This window comes from Poromitra crassiceps (genome assembly GCF_964638095.1).
Source record: "Poromitra crassiceps genome assembly, chromosome: 7".
Lineage (NCBI taxonomy): Eukaryota > Metazoa > Chordata > Actinopteri > Beryciformes > Melamphaidae > Poromitra > Poromitra crassiceps.
Genome location: NC_139628.1, coordinates 59,625,708 through 59,647,419, shown reverse-complemented (window position 1 = coordinate 59,647,419; position 21,712 = coordinate 59,625,708). Strand labels below are relative to the sequence as shown.

Sequence of the window (21,712 nt, the reverse complement as noted above, 5' to 3'; positions counted from 1 at the left end):
GCTGGATTTGGAAAGTCAGCCTTTTATTGTAGAGCCCCAAATTCTTGGAATGATCTTCACACACACGCTAAAAATCAATACTCTACTAACCTATGGACAATGATTAAAAACCATGATCACCAACCTCACTAACCCAACGTGTAACTGATTTTACTTTCTTCTCATCTGTGTTTTGGCCTATTTATAATTTTTCATTGAAAATGAGGGCAAACCTCAATGGTTCTTCGAGTTTAAATGAAGGTTTGGAATGAAATGAACCAAAGTATGAAACAACGAATCATGGATGGACGACAAATTGCAAAATACAAAAAAATCCACTTGCCTGAGTTGATTGAGCTGATTCTTCATCCTAAACACAAACACTTAGTCCTCCTCTTCCTCTCCAGGCCTCAGCTGTTAGTGCTGCTGAAGCTGGATGAGGATGCCCATGTCAAGTCGCCCCGCCTGCTGACGTTTGCCAGCCAGCTGAAGGCGGGGAAGGGCCTGACCATCGTGGGCACCGTCATCCCTGGAAACTTCCTCCACAGCTACGGAGAGGCGCTCGCCGCTGAACAGGTGCCACCCCACATCCTTCCAGCGCTCCTGTGTTCACAGAGAACTTGCAAAAGTTCACAAGTGCTTTTTTCCCCTCTTCTTCCTTTTTTAGGTGCTTCTTGTGAAATGTAAATCTTGGTGAATCCGTAGATGTAGTTCCCAATTTTTTGAAGGCCACGCCACGCACCCTCTTCCATATCCTGACTGGGTTATTTTACAGCCGAATCTAGTTTGAGTATTTTCAAGTGCAGTGGAGAGCGAGACAGAGAGAGAGACAGAGAGAGAGCAAGAGAGAGAGACAGAGAGAGACAGACAGAGAGAGAGAGAGACAGAGAGAAAGAGACAGAGAGAGAAAGACAGAGAGAGAGAGAGAGTGAACACCTCACAGACCTGGTCCTCGTGCGTAAAGAGTGCACACTGCGGTTGCGGGCGAGATATGCCAACACGGTCCCATTCCCATCGTGTCTATATGTGACTGTTTGTCAGGACCGCTTGGCCCACTATACCGAGGAGCCCGGTTCTGTTCCTCCGCCGTTAAAAAAAGAAAGTAGACACGTGTCGCACTGTCAGTTAGCGGATCACTCCTCTCTTCACACTGCAGCCTCAGAGCCTTATTTAGTGTTCTTCTGATGTTGTGACGACACTCGTAGGAAAACTTTGAAACACAGCTTTGAACTTTGAAACAGCAAAGTTTGTGTTCGGCTTCAGATAATCTTCACAAATCAGGACCACTTTTATGATTTTCTAAATGTAAATGCATTTTCTTTTAAATCGAGATTTTGCGAAAATGTTTCAAAAGTCATAAAAGTGCTCCTCGTTTGTGAAGATTAACTTGCTGAACACAAAGTTTGCCGTTTCATACACTTTTGTTAACCACAGACCTTATTTCATGCTTTTCACCAAAATCCCCATATACCGTAGATTCAATTGGGTAAATTTTTCCATTTACAAGAAATACACAATCCAATAATCTGTTTAGGAAAAACATTTCACAATTAAAGTAAATAAACGTTAAAAATTTGAATATGGTACCAAACTCGGTACCTATTTAGGCAACAAGGTTGGCCTAGTTGTCTCAATTTACGCAGCAATACAGTAATTCAAAGAAATGGCCTTAGGTCATAATCCATATTTAAACCATTAGGAGAAAGTGTATTTAGTTCATACATCCAGTATGCTTCTCTTTGTAACAGACTACATTCCAGATCTCCTCCACTCCTAGAGAAAAATACCTTTTCAATTCCTGTATAACGAAGTGATGAAATCGAGTGATTAGCTTCCATGAAATGGACTGCAATGGGAGAAGTTTCATCTTTATGTCTAATGGCGCTGCGATGTTCTGCAATTCTTTGCTTAAGTTGACGTTTTGTTTGGCCAACATACCCTTTACCACAGGAGCAAACCAATAAATATATCACTCCCTTTGTAGTACACGAAATAACTCCTCTCACAGGTATCATCTTACCTGAATGTGGGTGTCGAAAGACTTGGCTTTTCTTAGTGCTATTGCACTGTGCGCATGCACCACATTTATAATTACCATTAGGAATAGGAGTTAGGAGAGTTTGAGAGGACATAGGAGTAGGAGGAAGATCTGAGGCACTACACATTTCACTTAAGTTGCGGCCCCATTTAAAAACCACCAGAGGGTGCTCTTTATGTTTGTTCAATATGTTCAATGTTCAATGTGTTCAATATGTTTATCAGAATTCAAGATGTGCCAATGTTTTAAAATAACCCCTTTGAATTGTTCAGCACACTTGGTGTATTTAGTGCTGAAAACAATTACATTGGTCTTATTTTTTGGACTAGGTTTTAAAAAATCTCTTGTTTTTTGAGAGATTTTTAATTTAGCCTCTTCAAGAGTCTTCTTTTTATAGCCTCTTGTTTCAAATTTTGTCAACATTTTGGACACATTATGATCAAAGTCTGTCTTTGGTGCAGATACGTTTCACGCGACATAATTGGCTGTATGGCAAACTCTTTTTCAAGGAGGATGGTGGCTGTCGGCCCTCAGTAATGTATTGCGGTCTGTTGGCTTTGTGTACAGATCCGTATACAGTTTGTTACCTTCCTTTATGATCCATAGATCAAGAAAATTAATTTTATTAACATCAAGCTGCATGGTAAACTTAAGGTGAGGAGATAATTCATTTAGCAGGATGTGAAATTCATTCAGTTGTTCAGCCCCTCCTCCCCAAATGACCAACACATCATCAATGTATCGTTTCCACAACAAGACCTTTTAAAAAAGGGGATGAGCACTCAGGCCCGGTGCTTCTTCAAATTCTCCCACATATAAATGAGCTAAATTAGGAGCCATGGGAGAGCCCATAGCAGTACCTTTAATTTGTAGGAAAAAATCATCTTCAAATCTAATGTAATTATGAGAAAGTACTAACTCGGCCAGTTGCAAGATACATTTATTAGAAGTTTTATGTTAGAATCTCTAGTCTTACCTAGGGCATGTTCGAGTGCGTCTAGTCCCCCCCTGTGAGGAATATTGGAGTATAGACTTTCCACATCAAAACTGACCAACATAGCATGTTCTGGTACATAATGGGGCCAAAGAACAGGTGATTTCTGTGAACGTTGGTGCTCCATTCTTAATAAGTGCTCATTGGACCTTATGACACTTATAATTGAGCAATTAAAAAAGGACATTACTGAGATTGAAACTACAATGGACAAATGTAAAGTATCACTACACAGTGAATTGAATGACCAGAGTAAATATGATGAACTCATCAAAGCCAATGTTGAATTACAAGAACAAATTAAAAATGAGATAAGAGAGTTGAAGATCAAGAAATTTAAACGAGACCGGGAGGACAAGGACAATAACCGGGTCTATGTCTGGTGTGACCCCGACCACAGAGGATCACACCGAGCAAGACGTCCCTCTAGAAGATGCTGGGATATGGATCAACTGTCTACTGATAGCACCTCATCAGTTGGCAGTGGTTTTTTATACCACGAGGGACAGGGACGTGGACGGGGACAGCGGAGACAGCGCGGACGTCAAAGAAACCACCCATCCGCCGAGGGAAGAGAAAATCCCCGCGTCACTTACGAGCTGAGAGGCCCCGCACATGAGATGAATGTCTTTAATCTCTCAAGGAAGACACTCTCTGCAGCTTATGTACATGTCTTAAACAAAGGTTTATCATTTGTCCCCACAACGCATGTCAATAATTTTGACGCACAAGTGGATCTATTCAAATTCTTTAGGAATGTGAGATTACGGCAATTTTTTGATAAACCTAACAAACAGTATGGTCACATTACAGGACAGGTCTCCTGATGATGTCATCACCTTGTCGGGGAATGAGCCAAGCTCTGACAGAGACACTGATCAAGCCACACACACACACACACACACACACACACACACACACACACACCACACACACACACACACACACACACACACACACACACACACACACACACAGCCAACGACCTTCTGTGTTCAGAGGCTAGAGCTATTTTGTTCCCCCGGATAATCGAAACGCCTCTATAGATACTTTTTGCCAACTTGTACAATCGGACATTGATCTTTTATTGAAACATGGCAAGAAAAAGACATTTGACAACTTAACTAAAGAAGAAAAAGATGCCTTGAATGATTTGAAAACCGACTCTACTATAATTATTAAAAAGGCTGATAAAGGTGGGGGAGTAGTACTGTTACATAAAGTTGATTATGTTTTAGAATGCCGCCGACAACTTTCCAATGAAACTTTTTATCACAAACTCAGCGGTGGTACCCCACAGTTCCAAGAAACTGTGATGTTGGAACTGAGGACACATTATGAGTCTGAGGAAATTAAGAAAAATGAATTTGAGTTCATGTCTATAAAATGTCCTGTTATCCCTACTTTCTATACTCTCCCAAAATTACACAAGCAGATGACTCCACCACCTGGTCGACCGATAGTGGCGGCTATCGACTCTGTATGTTGGTCAGTTTTGATGTGGAAAGTCTATACTCTAATATTCCTCACAGGGGGGGACTAGACGCACTCGAACATGCCCTAGGTAAGACTAGAGATTCTAACATAAAGCCTTCTAATAAATGTACAGTGTTTCCCACAGGATTTTGAGTATTTGTGGTGGGGGACCGCAGCCCCCGTAGGGGGGTTCGGGGGCATGCCCCCCGCAAGATTTTTTTTAAACATTTTAAAGTAACATGCATGAATTTGGTGTACTTTGAGAAAGCTTAAGAGCAAAATTAAAGGGTTAGATCTATGAAGAACATGTCATCATTACTGTGCTGTGGGTTTACAATGACAAACTAAATTTCTCCCTATAGGTCAGGGATACTCAACTTGCTTTACCACTTTCGTGAAATGATAGAAGGCGAGGGGCCAGTTAACACGTTCACTGCCAATGGCGAGTTGACTCGTCAAACACAATCGATTTTTTTTTTTGACGGTGGGATGTGCATCTAACCCTTTTACATCTCTTATATAAGTATTGGACGTGTACAACGTGTACAACCCATTCCACCGACCCACTAAGTGGCGACAGTGCTTTCCTGACTAGAGGAAGGCAAGCAAAAAGCAGTGTGACGAAGCCATTCTCATGAAAATGGATTGGCGAAAACGCTTTCGTTTTCGCGCTGATTGCTGGCGGTGCGGGTTTGCAAATTTGCATAATAGATTACCGGTGGAACACACTTTGAAACACGCAGCATAAATATGACCAGAATCGCAAAAGCTTCATCAAAGCTCTCAACCAAAACTCCAAGAAGCGAGCGAGTCCATCCAGACTTCCTCAAAGAGCGGCCGCGCAGACAGGCAGGAGCAGCAGCAAAGCAGTGAGACTGGTGACAAGCTTGTGACATGCCCGCTGCAGCCAAGAAGAACGCCCACGGAGGGAGGAGTTGGAAGCAGAGGGGGGTTTCCTGCTGTTATGGAGGAAATTACTGTTCAAAACTATTGTTTAGATGTCTGACGTCTTACTGATGCCAAAAATGAATGGTTAAAGTGACTGTTCTATCGAATTTCACAAAAAGCCGTTTATCTCAAAATAATTTTTCTGACGCTGAAACCATGCTGTATTCAACTGCTAATGCTTACATAACTACTAACTCTACAAACTAACTCTTTTAGACAGAGAAAGCACACATTCTATTAGTTCTTTTGAGATATTGTGTGTTCACAAAATCTTAGCAGAAAAGAATCCTCGGGTCTTGAAAGATGAGCCAGAATCCTCAAAAAAACCCTCTGGCAGAACCTAACTACAGTAAAAAAAAAATGGCTGGCAGTGAATGTGTTAATAAACAAACAATATACATTTTTCTGTAGCGGATTGTAGGTTTTTGGGGTGTCAGCCGGAGTTTAGGCTGACAATCTTGTGCACACCGGATAGTTAGTTAAGTTAGTTAGGTTAAGTACATACATAAGTGCCTGGGTAGCGAGCAGATGGCGGTATTTGACAATTTAGAAGCTAAATCATAGATTATTGAAAGATATTCCATATTCCATACTGAAATGCTATATATAGATTTTTGGGTGTGCGCCAATCCCATTGACTTTTAGACTTGGGAACCGGAACTAGCTGAGTTGAACTAGCATGACTAGCTGAGTTGAACTAGCATGACTAGCTGAGTTGAACTAGCATGACTAGCTGAGTTGAACTAGCATGACTAGCTGAGTTGAACTAGCATGACTAGCTGAGTTGAACTAGCATGACTAGCTGAGTTGAACTAGCATGACTAGCTGAGTTGAACTAGCATGACTAGCTGAGTTGAACTAGCATGACTAGCTGAGTTGAACTAGCATGACTAGCTGAGTTGAACTAGCATGACTAGCTGAGTTGGCCTACAAAAATGTGTCATCCCTGCAGTGCTCTATGTACCATTCAAAGCCTCATAGGTGAGGAGGACGATCTTGAATTGAATCCTAAATTTAATGTCTTTCTTTCTTTCTTCTTTCTTTCTTCCTTCCTTCCTTTCTTCTTTCTTTCTTTCTTCCTTCTTTCTTTCTTTCTTTCTTTGTCTCCCCCCTCCCTCCCCCTGTGCTCCTCAGACTCTGAAGCACCTGATGGATAAAGAGCGGGTGAAGGGCTTCTGTCAGTGCATCGTGGCCCAGAAGCCGCGTGACGGCATCAGTCACATGATCCAGTCGAGCGGCCTGGGCGGTATGAAGCACAACACGGTGGTGATGGGCTGGCCTCACGCCTGGAGGCAGAGCGAGGACCCGCAGTCCTGGAAGACCTTCATCAGTGAGTGGAGGAAGAGGAGGAAATACAAACCTAAATGATCTTCAGCCATTTGGAACCTGTCAGATTTGTTAACCAATCAGTAAGCCAGGAGACACTGTGCTTGACACTGATTTGATAACGGCTAAGAAGAGTTTTGAGCTGTTGTACAAAACTGTTATTGAACAGTGGTGGAAAGAATACAAATGTTAAAAAGCACCTATCTTTAATCATTGTTCATTAAATGTAATAATAATTAAATGTTCTCTCCCCCAAGCAATATCATTCGGCTATACAAAGTGGTTGCTACATGTAAGCCACCGTGGTATCAGTGGTGATTTGGGGTTACCACATGAATATTAATTAATATTGAAATGAACTGTTATTCCATCACAGGTGTGTTTTGGAGGGTGTTTTATAATGGCTTCCATGTAGGCAACCAATCACAACTGATGACTAGGATCTGTTTTCTAATTGTTTTTTTCAACCAATAAAGGAAGAGCTAGTTAAGGAATAGTAATTCAGGACATTTCTAATGATATAATGCAGCATATAAACAACACTTGAATAAACTGCTTTCCACTCTTGACTTGTATGTGAAAGACTACAGGAATAACTGGTTGCATCTATTGTTGCGCTTGATTATGAGCTTGAAATTAATTTACTTTAACGTAAAAATGTCTTTCTATTTATTTTTGTTGAGTTTCTCGTGTCGAGGAGAAGGAGTGAATTTGACCGGGGGGGGATCAGTGTGAGCATGTACTCATATAGCAGCCTGACGGCGCCCCCTGTCTCTCCCCCAGACACGGTGCGTGTGACCACAGCGGCCCACCTGGCCCTGCTGGTGCCCAAAAACATCTCGCTGTTCCCCAGCAACAGCGAGCCGTGCACTGAGGGCTACATCGACGTGTGGTGGATCGTCCACGACGGAGGCATGCTGATGTTACTGCCCTTCCTGCTGCGCCAACACAAGGTAGGCCCGTGTATGTGTGTGTGTGTGTGTGTGTGTGTGACTGACTGTGTGTGTGTGTGCGCACACACACACACACACGTGCACCTGGGGGTCGAGGTGTTTTCATGTGCAAGTGGGAAACCCAAGCATCGGATTCCGGTAACTTACAACAAAAACAATTTCATCACACACACACACACACACACACAGTCTGAGTGTTATTGGTTCAGTTTATTGATCATGGAAGACTGGTATTGAACCTCCCCCTGCTGGTGTGGATTTGAAGTGTTAAGTATTGAGTCAGTAGAACGTCTATATTATGTCTTTTTTTCTACTTCCTGTTTTGCTTTCCTCAATGAGAATATTGCTCGATGTCTAACCGTTGCGTCCGAACGTTCCCCCTCCACTTCCCCAGGCGTGGCGTAAGTGTGCGATGCGGATCTTCACGGTGGCCCAGATGGAGGATAATTCCATCCAGATGAAGAAGGACCTGGCAACCTTCCTGTATCACCTGCGTATTGAGGCCGATGTGGAGGTGGTCGAGATGGTACGCCGCTCAGGACTTGTGCCTTTTCAAGTCACATTTGTGTCACGTTCAAGATACACTCTGTGTTCTTCATCATTATGGAATATGATACTTGCCCAAAAGGTTTTGGAAATGCCGTGAGGATGTGTAGATAATCTTCACTTCAATCTCTCATGTGCAAAGGTATCTCTGAAGGTTATCTCACTCATTTAAAGACCTGGGACTGATCTGGGACATTCAGATTAATCGTTGCATAGAAACAGGACCATTCAACCAAAGCAAGAACAACATTTCTCGCTCAAATCTGTCATGTTTGTCAGGTCACTCACCGAGCACCTTAATAGGAACACCTGTACACCTGCTTCATGCAATTATCCTTTCAGCCAATCATGTGGCAGCATAAGATCATGCAGATACAGGTCAGCAGCTTCAGTTCATGTTCACATCAAACATCAGAATGTGATCTCAGTGACTTTGGCGTGGCATGGCTGTAGTAGTGCCAGACGGGCTGCTGTGAGTCTTTCTGAACCTGCACAGCAGAGTTGACACAGAATGGTGTGAAAAAACAAACAGCATCCCGTGAGCTGCAGGAAGCACCTTGTTGCTGAGAGAGGTCAGAGGTCAGAGGTCATGAGTGGTTGGAGCAGACAGAACAGTGACTACGTTTACATGCACACAATATTCCACTATTATTCGGAAAATGACAATATTCTGAATTTGATAAGGGTCATGTAAACAGCATATTCCAGTTGCATTTTCCAAATTTGCCCTTTTTCCGAATTTAGCATTTTCCGATTAAGACATCTGGGTTATTCCTGTATTATTCGGGTTTTGGGAGGATTCTTTGATCATGTATACAGCGCATTCGGAATATGCGTCTCAATCAGGGTTTTTACCGTAGTTTGCGACACATGTTGCCTGTTTGTGGTCAACTGATGTGTGCTAGAAAGTGCTAGAACAGGCGATATAATCATAATAATCCATCATCTCTGGCATGCAAAAAGAAAAGCCGACATTTCTGATCGGGAGGAGATGAGAAACATCGATTTAAAGAGAGAGAGAGAGTAGCCTATAGTGCCCACGGAAGTCCACAATGCTTGCGAGCCTGCGAGGTAATAACGTAGGCTACTAGCCTACTTTTGATGAAAGACTTGGATGCGCAACACCAAACTTTTCAGCAGCAAGCTCCTGAAATGGACCAAGTGATGCTCGTAAGAATAGTGCTGATCTGTTTATTCTCAACAGAAAAAAGCGGAATATTGTGTGCATGTAAACGTAGTCACTGATGCAGAAAAACATAATACAACGTGTCCAACCTTGATGTGTGCTTGACACTGAGCTGAACGCTGGTACCTAGTCTACCCAGTATTAGTAAGCTGTGCCTAATGAAGTGCTCGCTGAGTGTATGTATAGAGAATATACTGTCATCATGGCTTGTCTTATTGTAGCAACTGCATTTAGCAACTATGTTGTGCTTTGCTGCTGTGCAGCTTTGTGTTGTTACTGGAAGCAAGACAGACAACAAGAAAAACAACAACTGTCATCTTCTGTCATCATCTCATCTCTTCCTTTTCTGCTCTTCTGTTCTCTGATCGTTTCTTCTTTTTTCTTCTTCCTCTCTCTGATGTTTTCCAATTTTATCTTCTCTCCTCTCCCCTCCTCTCCTCCCCTCCCCTCTCTCCTCTCCTCCTCTCCTCTCCTCTCCTCTCCTCCCCTCCTCTCCTCCCCTCCCCTCTCTCTTCCTCCTCTCCTCCCCTCCCCTCCCCTCTCTCCTCTCCTCTCCTCTCCTCCCCTCTCTCCTCTCCTCTCCTCCTCTCCTCCCCTCTCTCCCCTCTCTCCTCTCCTCTCCTCCCCTCTCTCCTCTCCTCTCCTCCTCTCCTCCCCTCTCTCCCCTCTCCTCTCCTCTCCTCCCCTCCCCTCTCTCCCCTCCTCTCCTCCCCTCCTCTCCTCTCCCCTCTCCTCCTCTCCTCTCCTCTCCCCTCTCCTCTCCTCTCCTCCCCTCTCTCCCCTCCTCTCCTCTCCCCTCCTCTCCTCTCCTCCCCTCTCTCCCCTCCTCTCCTCCCCTCCTCTCCTCTCCCCTCATCTCCTCCTCTCCTCTCCCCTCTCCTCCTCTCCTCTCCCCTCCTCTCCTCCTCTCCTCTCCTCTCCTCTCCCCTCATCTCCTCTCCCCTCTCCTCTCCCCTCTCCTCCTCTCCTCTCTCCTCTCCTCTCCTCTCCTCCCCTCAGCATGACAGTGACATCAGTGCATACACGTATGAAAGGACCCTGATGATGGAGCAGAGGTCTCAGATGCTGCGGCAGATGAGACTCTCCAAGTCGGACCGAGAAAAAGAGGTAAGCCCGGGTCTTAACCACTGTCCTAACCCTAACCCTAACCCTATCCCTAACCCTAACCACTGTTCAGATCCTGACTGACGAGGGACGGTCAGACTGAACAACACCGAACCACTGTTCAGATGTATTGGATCCTAGACCCATCCTGACAGTGAGTACGGGTCAAGAAACCTCAGCCCATTGAAAGAGTTAGCTTATTTGTGTAAGATAACCTGTCTGTTGGAGGAGGCGTCGGGATCTTCCATATTTAGTTGTAAAGTTGTAACTTTCTGCAACGAATTTGGCTCCGCCCACGAAATGCTGTTTACAAAGTGTAAAAGGGTCTATTATTTATTATAAGTCGACATTTAAAGTCTTCAAATGGAGTCAAGAAATTAAGAACTGGGGGGAAAGTCTGGGATTTGGAAATGGAAAAGGTGTCCTGTAGGATCTCTGGTGCAAAGCAATGTGAAGCACACAGGTACCGTTAGTTACCTGCATTCATGTCCGCTCGTTTAAAAAGTCCACCTCCTCTCCTTCATGTCCGCTCGTTTAAAAAGTCCACCTCCTCTCCTTCATGTTCGCTCGTTTAAAAAGTCCACCTCCTCTCCTTCATGTCCGCTCGTTTAAAAAGTCCACCTCCTCTCCTTCATGTTCGCTCGTTTAAAAAGTCCACCTCCTCTCCTTCATGTTCGCTCGTTTAAAAAGTCCACCTCCTCTCCTTCATGTCCGCTCGTTTAAAAAGTCCACCTCCTCTCCTTCTACCACTGGTTTCCTCAGCGAGCTCGCTGGAGCTTTGACGATGTAAGTGTGCTGCTTGCACAGTAGTGACGTGTGAGCAGTCTCAAGTAGAGACCTTTTACAACTAGTGGCATTTTCCAGAAATACTGGGCAGATTGTGTATCTACTATATATATATATCTAATATATATATATATATATGATACAGTATATATGATAGTTATTTGACTGTATCTAGCTCCTGACTTGTATGAAGCAATCTTTGTCTAGTGTGAGTATAGTCTCAAAATCCACCTCCTCCCTTGTATCCTTGTCTTTTCCCCCTCCTCTGTGGGATGCTGTCTGAGGCCGGTCTGGCTGTACGTTCAGGACTAACACTGTTCTGTCCTGTTGTGTGGTGGCGTTTGTTTTGTTGTGTTAGCAAGCTTAGTAGTCAGTGACCATGTGTTGTCTGTAGGTGTATCTCTCCCCCAGGTTCAGGAGTGTTGGAGTCAGCACCTCCAACCCCAGCAAAGGCTTCAGAGACAGACAGGTACAAAAAGAGAGAGAGAGAGAGAGAGAGAGAGAGAGAGAGAGAGAGAGAGAGAGAGAAAATAGAGAGGAAGCAGTTGGGGGAGGGAGGAACTGAAAAGGGAAAGATAAAGGAGAGAGAATGGGTGTAGATTGAACCATGGCATAGACTAAAGAGGAAAGTGAACGTCACTTCCTGCTTCAGCACCGTACCAGAGATTTTCTTCCACAATTTATTTTCCCATAAACATTTCATAAAAAGAGTTTTACTGGTTCAGCTATATTTAGAATCAGGAGAGACCATAGAACATTTCACTCGGACCAAAACAAAAAACAACAACATCGAAAAAATATTTTCTTTTTACATTTTGGTCCGAGTTAAATGTTATGTGATCTCTCCTGTTTCTAAACATATCTGTACCATTTGGTTTGAACAAGTAAAACTATTTTTATAAGCATTTTACGAAATGTCTGTGGGAAAATAAATGGCAGACGCAAATCTCTGGTACAGTGCTGAAGCAGGAAGTGACGTTCCACTTTGCCTCTCTATTGTGTTGCTAGGGAACAGTTTAGAACATAGCTTGTGTCCTGGCAGTTATTGTATTAGCAAACACTGCAACAGGAAGTAAGCTGTGGGCAATTTAGAATGTTTATGTTGTCGAGTTGAAAACATATTGACACACACAGCCACCGTGACGCCACCCAACGATCTGTGGATTCCCCTTTTGAAGACTCGAGTTTGGCATTTTGACTGTCGCCATCTTGTTTTTTTGGAGCCAGAAGCAGCTAGCGAGAGACCAGTGGTGTCCCAGAGAGCCACAGTGTTGTCTGCCATGATCAGCGAGCTGCACGATCACTGGACGTGTCAATCACACCCCAGAGGATAGTTGTATTCTATCTGTACATAGTGTGAGACATAGTGTGATACATAGTGTGATACATAGTGTGAGACATAGTGTGATACATAGTGTGATACATAGTGTGAGACATAGTGTGATACATAGTGTGATACATAGTGTGATACATAGTGTGAGACATAGTGTGAGACATAGTGTGAGACATAGTGTGAGACATAGTGTGAGACATAGTGTGATACATAGTGTGAGACATAGTGTGAGACATAGTGTGATACATAGTGTGAGACATAGTGTGATACATAGTGTGATACATAGTGTGATACATAGTGTGATACATAGTCTGCCTTATCATCTATTTGACTCAAATGGGAGCATAATTGACAAAATGAACATCATCCTGTATTGAAGAAGACTTGAAACTACATTACATTACATTACATTAATGTAAACTAGCCATTGAGACCATCAACTCATTAGGAAAGTGTTTTAAATCAAGTATCAATCATTTCCCCATTGACTTCCATACAATCTGACTTCTTTTTGCAGTCAGTGGAGTGGAGTCGCTCCCTGCTGGCCATTAGAAAGAATGTAGGTTTAAGCACTTCCACGTTGGCTTCATTTGTCAGCCGTGGAGGTTGCCCCTTGTGTAGAATGAGGTAGAGAGAGTCAAATGTTGATGTGATGACTGATGAGAGAAAAAAATCACCATCTGGTTCTGGTGTGTGTGTGTGTGTGTGTGTGTGTGTGTGTGTGTGTGTGTGTGTGTGTGTGTGTGTGTGTGTGTGTGTGTGTGTGTGTGTGTGTGTTCATGTGTGTGTGTCTCCACTTTTGTGTGTCTGGATAAATGTACCCTACCTTTTTGTGTGAATGTGTTTGTCTGTATGTCTATCTGTGTGTGTTTGTGTGTGTGTGTGTGGCGGGGGGGGGGGGGGGGGCGGTGTGTGTGTGTGTGTGTGTGTGTGTGTGTGTGGGCGGTGTGTGTGTGTGTGTGTGTGTGTGGGCGGTGTGTGTGTCTGGGCGGTGTGTGTGTGTGTGTGGGCGGTGTGTGTGTGTGTGTGTGTGTGTGTGTGCGTTCTCTCCCCTCCAGGCCCAGCTTGTGAAGGACCGTAACTCCATGCTGCGTCTGACCAGCATCGGGTCGGACGACGACGACGAGACGGACGGCGGGGAGCGAGACAAGTCGACGGGCAGCAACATGGGCGGCGGCTCGGCGAGCGAACACGCCCGACGCGTCCAGATGACCTGGACCAAGGAGAAGACCCTGCAGTACCGCGCCGCGCACTCCGCCTGCTCCACCCCCGAGGGCTTCAGAGACATGCTCAGCATCCGCCCGTGAGTCCCAGTAATAAGAGGCACAGATGGGCTGTGAGGCAGGGCTGTACAGGGCTACATACTGTATGTTAGCACATGCTACACATCTGTGCTATGAGGCAGGGCTGTACAGGGCTACATACTGTTGATTTATTGATTTGATTTATTGATTTTGCACTGTAAAGACAATACATGCCAAGTGTATTTCACCTGGAGGGGAAATTAATAAAATACAATACATATCAGTGCTTGGAGAGGTAAGAAACCCTGGAAGGGCTTATCGAGAACCTCACCATGTAAAAAAATATATATACCGTAAATTCCGGATTATAAGCCGCGGCTTTTTCCCCGTTTTTTGGCCCCTGCGGCTTATATAACGGTGCGGCTTATCTATGGATTTTTTCAGCAAAAAAATAAATAAAAAACGGAATTCTCTCTTCTTTAGCACTCTTTCTAACTATAAATCCACTTCTGTTTTAATTTCCTCTCTTGCCCTCTTTTCACCACACCGCGGACACTGTGTGCACTGTAAAAAAAAAACACAGGTGGTGTTGTGTTATGTTGTTTTGTTGAAATGTTAATAAATGGGAGCTTCCTCAAACAGCCATCTCTTTCCTGACAATCCCCTCTGTGCACGAACCCTTACATATGGTAATTAAACATTAAAACACAATTAAAAAAAAATAAAAAACATTAAAACACCCGCGGCTTATAGTCCGGTGCGGCTTATATATGTAACAAACAGGCAATTTTGCTGCTGCGGCTTATACTCCGGTGCGCCTTATAGTCCGGAATTTACGGTATATATATATTTCTAAAAAATATATATATTAATTATAACCAAGGAGATAGTACAAATAATAATACATAGATAGTACAAAATAAAAATAAACAAACTTAATTGAGCAATTACATCAAAAGAAATAAAAATTACAATGGCAACAGAATTTTTTTTTAGCACAATTCCATTGAGCACAGATGTTCTTTTAGTTTCCTTTTGTAGACTGGTAGAGAGGGTGAGCTGTCCATCAGGTGGATATAGTTGTTCCATAAGATAACACCTTTGTATTTGATGGATAACTGCCCTCTGGTGGTACGACAAAGTGGAATATGCAGGAACTTAGATTGTCTGGTAGTTCTGGAGTGAATGTTTGAGTTTTTAAGAAAATATTGTTGAAAATGATATGGAAGTGTGTGACCCTGATACTGAACCTTGATGAGAGAAACACATCTGTGCTATGAGGCAGGGCTGTACAGGGCTACATACTGTATGTTAGCACACGCTACACATCTGTGCTGTGAGGCAGGGCTGTACAGGGCTACATACTGTATGTTAGCACACGCTACACATCTGTGCTGTGAGGCAGGGCTGTACAGGGCTACATACTGTATGTTAGCACACGCTACACATCTGTGCTATGAATGGAATTACCGCAGTAGCACACATGTTTTTGAAACACATTTCTTGTTAAGGCATTTGACACGCGTGCTACAATCTTATGGCCTGTGCTACAAAACTATCAACCTCTGTAGCACCAGCGCTGTGTGCAAAAAAGTTAACGTACAGCCCTGCGAGGTTTGTTATACGGACCGGAACCAGAACCCTGCGTTCGTCATATTGACTTTTATGAGCTGTTTTATCTCTATTATTTGGAGCAACTTGGTCGATGTGCTGCTCTGTTCCGACCGATTCATATGCAGCTATAAAGTTATGAAAAGGCAGATTATGTATTTTTTCAAATTTTCTACCACTTACTGATGAGCCACTGTCGAGCCCAGCCATTCAACCTGCACAGATAATCAGTGTAATAAAAAGAAAACTCTACATACACACTCACATATACACACACACACACACACACACACACACACACACACACACACACACACACACACTCACTCACATACACACACACACACACACACACACACACACACACACTCAAAGACCGCCTTCCCCAAAACACACAGCATGGCAGCTGATTCACTCCACAGTGCCTATCGGTCACATGATTGAATAATGATGCAGCTAATTAGCACACTTGTTAATTGAAGTGCTTGTTATTTCTACTCCCTAGGGACCACTCGAACGTCAGGCGGATGCACACGGCCGTCAAACTCAACGAGGTCATCGTCAATAAATCCCATGATGCCCGGCTGGTTCTGCTCAACATGCCAGGCCCGCCCAGGAACCCCGATGGAGACGAGAACTGTATCCTTAACACCTTAACCCATTGATACCTGCGCGCGTTCTCTAGAGTGGCACTCTAAACCTACTGCACGTTTGTAAACACCCCCTGTAAACCTGACGTTTTGGGACAAGTTGCCAGAGCGGTCGGCGTTCACTAAAGCCATTATATCTCAGGCTCTGTAGCACATAGAAACATAAAATAAAAAGCATTTGAGAGCTGCAGTTAGATTGCACTAACTGCAGTTAGATTGGTTTGAGAAGCATAATAATATGGATAATAGCCTATATATGGAGACAGACAGACTGGATGAAGGGAGGGGGGGGGGCAGAGCGCTTGGCTTTTGTCTGGTTTTGCTGGACCACTGGAATTGGAGCTTAAAAGGCAAGCATGCGATTCGTTTATTGCACTTATCCAATGAGCATGACGGTGCATAATTTTACGCTTAAAAGGCGTGGTTGTAATGCTTTAGGCTGCGTGTAGCGCCAACACGAAGATATCAAGTGCGCTGGTCCACGCCCACTGATTTGCGCAGCGCCAGGCGCTCGGCCTAGAAACATCACTGATGCAACGATAGGGGCCCTTCTTTCTATCCTTAACACCTTAACCTTAACACTTATCCATAACACCTTCTTTCTATCCTTAACACCGCGGGAAAGGAAATATCTATTTGCTCATTCACTCACATTGCAAGAAAATGTCTATGCTTCAATTTATTCTTGAGTCCTGAAATCTTGTTTTTCTTAAAACAAGCAAAGAATATAAATCTACCAATGGGGAAAAATGACTTATTTTACAAATGTACCAGAAATAATGTTCATGTCTTTGAAATAAGGCAGATCACTAGTATGAAGACAATTCGTGCGACAAGTTGATCTACCTCACATGATTTAAGAACAAGTTTCAATGTTTAACCTCTTCCCCCCGAGCGGGCCCGCCAGTGGGCTGAGCCCTTGCCCTCTTAATTCTTTCAGAATGCTCCTAGAGAGCGCCCTACACGAGGAGTGTTCGTGTTTTACATGAAATATTTTCACTTGTTCTATATGTCTGTAAACTTGTAACCTCTTTGTATATGTTTTCTGTACACAGGGCACTCTTGCAAATGAGAGCTTGCTCTCAAGAGATCTCCCCTGTATAAATAAATGCTAAAAAAAAAAAAAAATCTCTCATAAATGACGCTCTACAGCAGCTTAGGAAGCACGCAATGATACATAAAGAACACCAAAATGTTGGGAAGAAACGTGGCTACAAGCTCTCTCAAGCATTTGTATTCAAACGAAAAATAATTCCAACCCCAAGCAACAATATCACCATGTAGCAAAAACGGTGCATGTTTGCGTTAATGTGATGATTTGTTTTTGGGAGTGAATATTTTCTCTCCAAACGAGACGGCTTTCGAAAGCCAATAATCTGCTCTTTCCAATGAAGTATAGCTCGTCTCTGAGAGATGACAACTCACTCAGTAGGCTGTCAAAGAACAGCAAAAAAGTGTTTTACAGGTAAAACTACAAGTTATGTCTTACCTTTGCTGTTTTCCAATCAAAAGTTGTGTTTGACTTCATAAAAACGCTACTAATTGCTACTCCTAATGCCTCTTCATCATCTTGAAGCGTTTTTTTCACAGTCATCGTGTTTACAAAGCCATATGGAGGGTTTTACATGGAGTGGTCATCTTCACAGAATACACAAGCTTTGGGTTCAGTCCACGGCATTTCCTGCAAAACTGTCTGACGTAAATTCTTTCAGTTCGCGTCGATTCTATTGGCTCTGACGCTTCCATAGAGGTGTCAATCATCGAAATCGGCCAATGGGTTCCCGAGATATCCCTCTGAGTAACGCCCCAGGCTTTGCCTGCATATTGAAGAAGCCCTTTCGATGCATTGCACACAGTAAAATACAGATATAACGCTTGAGGGTTATCCAAACCATAACGCATATTAACTACCTATAGTGATTCTACCATAGAAAAGTCAAATGGCACCCATGATGCCCAAAATGTGCCCAGATCAGGTCCGCCTGGGCCTACATGTAGTAAATCATCTGTAAAATTCCTCTGGTTCACTTTATAATGATTTCCTTTGATCCAAGCACTCAGAAGATATTAGTCTACTGCTCCATAGAAGAATTTGGCTGCCAACCCATGATTTTCAGGTGCTTTTCATCCAAAATAGTGTTGTTGTTTTTTGGCGGAGCTTGAATTTTAAATTTTTTGTAATGTTCTAACTGATTTTACTCTGATACAGTACATTTGTAATTGATTCTGACACTTCTACAGCAATCTCACAGGTGTTGGCTAGCTTTTGAAAAAAATAATTTTCAGAAAATACCCTGTAGTTGTGGAGATATACTCCATTCAGTTCGGGCATGTCATTTTCGGCAGCTGAGCTGAAAAATAGGCTTAGGGATTAACAGGTTAAGGTTAAATGTGTCATATTTCTGCTTGTCTGAAGCATACCGTAATATGACTTCACCAATGGTTAGTGAGTGAAACAGTGAACGTCCACGGCTTCACACGCTGCACATGGCTTCACACGCTGCACATGGCTTCACACGCTGCACATGGCTTCACACGCTGCACATGGCTTCACACGCTGCACACGGCTTCACACGCTGCACATGGCTTCACACGCTGCACATGGCTTCACACGCTGCACATGGCTTCACACGCTGCACACGGCTTCACACGCTGCACATGGCTTCACACGCTGCACATGGCTTCACACGCTGCACACGGCTTCACACGCTGCACATGGCTTCACACGCTGCACACGGCTTCACACGCTGCACATGGCTTCACACGCTGCACACGGCTTCACACGCTGCACACGGCTTCACACGCTGCACATGGCTTCACACGCTGCACACGGCTTCACACGCTGCACATGGCTTCACACGCTGCACATGGCTTCACACGCTGCACATGGCTTCACACGCTGCACATGGCTTCACACGCTGCACACGCTGCACATGGCTTCACACGCTGCACATGGCTTCACACGCTGCACACGGCTTCACACGCTGCACACGGCTTCACACGCTGCACATGGCTTCACACGCTGCACATGGCTTCAAACGCTGCACACGGCTTCACACGCTGCACACGGCTTCACACGCTGCACACGGCTTCACACGCTGCACATGGCTTCACACGCTGCACATGGCTTCACACGCTGCACATGGCTTCACACGCTGCACACGCTGCACACGGCTTCACACGCTGCACACGCTGCACACGGCAAGGTCCATTCACAAACGTACCAATTTGCTTTATTTTTCTTTACTTATCAGTAAAAAACATCAGAAAATAATCATTTGGCCTGAAAATGGCCTGCATTTATATAGCGCTTTTATCCAAAGTTACAGTCAGTAGGTACATTCACCCATTCACACACCGATGGCAGCAGGTTACCACGCAGGGTGCAGGCACACCAACGGGAGCAATTTGGGGTTCAGTATCTTGCCCAAGGACACTTCGACATGCAGACTGGAGGAGGTGGGAATCGAACCACCGACCTCTTTTATCCAAAGCGATTAGTGGACGACCCGCTCTACCTCCTGAGCTACAGCCGCCCATTTGATATCATGCGGGGCGGCTTTAGCTCAGGAGGTAGAGCGGGTCGACCAATGACGCAAGGGTTGGCGGTTCGATCCCCGCTCCCTCTCAGCTGCTGTCGTTGTGTCCTTGGGCAAGACACTTAACCCTCCTTGCCTCGTATGATTGGTATGAATGTAGACATGAATGATGGTGGTCGGAGGGGCCGTTGAGCGCCGATGTGTGGCTGCCACGCTTTCGAACCACCGGTACGAATGGTGTGAACGAATAATGATTCTGTGAAGCGCTTTGAGCACTTGGAAAGGCGCTATATAAATCCAATCATTATTATTATTATTATTATTATTATCATTTGAGACAGTCTTACTTGGTAGGGAGTCTTATTAGGTAGGGTGACTTGCAACTCGCAACACTGAATGATCGAGGCCAGCAATGGACCGCACATTCCATGAAAGGTATGCTAACGCTCCTTGACTTGCTGTCAGATATGGAGTTCCTGGAGGTTTTAACGGAAGGACTGGAACGTGTGCTGTTGGTCCGAGGCGGAGGAAGTGAAGTCATCACCATCTACTCCTGATTGGACAAACTGGGGAGGGAAAACCAGCCTACCGAAGCAGCCAATCATGTGGAAGAGAGCAAAGGGAGACTGCTGGGAGGGGAGGGGTGGGGCTTCGAGCTCTGTGTGGGGGGGGGGGGGGGGGGGGGGGGGGGGGGGGGGCTCTCCAAAAGACTGTCATTGGCTGCTGCATTGATCGCCCCCGCCCCCTCCTCCTTTTATCTTTACATGCCACTTCTTGTCATAACAAGGGTTCCCATTCCGCTTATGACAAGCTATGAAAATGCCAACACAATTCCTTGAATGAGCAAAAGTATGAGTGTGCTCAACTCCGTGTGTGTTTGTATGTGTGTGCATTTGTGTGAGAAAGTCATCCATCTTGAAAGGACTTTGGTACATTGCAGCAGGGACCAGCGTTGTCGTATGAGTGAGTGTGTGTTGGGCGGTGGACCATTGAATGAGGAGAGAGAGTGAGTGGAGTCATGTGACTCAGAGTGAGTGGAGTCATGTGACTCAGAGTGAGTGGAGTCATGTGACTCAGGATTGCATTTTGTACAGAATGTCTTTTGGAAGCGGTCGTGTGAGTTGTTGAGTCTGTACGTCGGAACCTCGTTTAGTTGTTTTTCTCACAGACATACAGTCAAATCTAGTCCAATACTGCAGAGGGGGCAAAAAGGAATAGACACTCCGAATACAGGAAGAAACGGGGGAGACTCTACTTTCTGTGGAGCACGACGAGATCACGCATGTGTCTTTTAGACGGGTTTAGCGTGCGGGAAAATAGCGAGTGTCTCTCTTACTTGAAAGTGTGTTAGCATAAAGGAAAGAGAATGGAAAGAATTGAAGGTTATTACGCTGATAACTGCTTATAAACAGTGGGCTCCTGGTTGTACAATATTGCTTTTTCTTCCTGTGTATCCAGACCTTGGTCACATCGTATTTTTGCGAGGAAGCCTCTGCATTTGTTTGACCCTGCGTGGGCGTGGTATACCAGATAGGCAGGGTTTAAATCTCATCGGTGCTGTGCAACTGGGATGGACTGCTTACTTTAATGGAGGGGGTCGGCCATTTTTATGCGCCAGGTCTGGGGTTTCTTGACATCAAACCAGATCAATAAATCCCAGGGGAAACCAGAAAAAAGAAAAACAAGATTTTTTTTTTTTTTTTTTTTAATTAAGCGAAGCGAAGGTCTAAGAAAGTGAAGAGGGATTTCTAAATGTGTTATAAAACACATGAGGACGCCTGCACTGCATGCCGTCAACATGTTCTTTTTTCACTGTTATTTGGCCGTTCTGGAGAGAAGTGTGTGTGTGTGTGTGTGTGTGTGTGTGTGTGTAGGTGTGTGTGTAGGTGTGTGTGTAGTGGCTAAATGATATGTGGGTGCATTCAGCTAGTCACACCCGGTATGCTGCGTCTCCATTCCCCCAAACGAGTTTTATGTCAACTCCCTACCTGCTGTCCAC

The 21,712-nt window shown here is 44.4% G+C and overlaps 1 protein-coding gene across 1 annotated transcript in view; it reads left to right on the top strand.

The window, feature by feature from the left end:
* slc12a6 (solute carrier family 12 member 6) overlaps positions 1 to 20,332 on the top strand; it is a 78,233-nt gene extending 57,901 nt beyond the window's left edge. The window contains exons 18-25 of the mRNA XM_083640850.1: positions 387 to 555; positions 6,570 to 6,765; positions 7,545 to 7,714; positions 8,109 to 8,240; positions 10,446 to 10,553; positions 13,728 to 13,972; positions 16,030 to 16,163; positions 20,179 to 20,332. Of these exons, the coding sequence (XP_083496976.1) occupies positions 387 to 555; positions 6,570 to 6,765; positions 7,545 to 7,714; positions 8,109 to 8,240; positions 10,446 to 10,553; positions 13,728 to 13,972; positions 16,030 to 16,163; positions 20,179 to 20,270 (1,246 nt within the window). The 3' untranslated portion in view covers positions 20,271 to 20,332. The remainder of the gene's footprint in view (positions 1 to 386; positions 556 to 6,569; positions 6,766 to 7,544; positions 7,715 to 8,108; positions 8,241 to 10,445; positions 10,554 to 13,727; positions 13,973 to 16,029; positions 16,164 to 20,178) is intronic.
* The last annotated feature ends 1,380 nt before the right edge of the window (positions 20,333 to 21,712 follow it).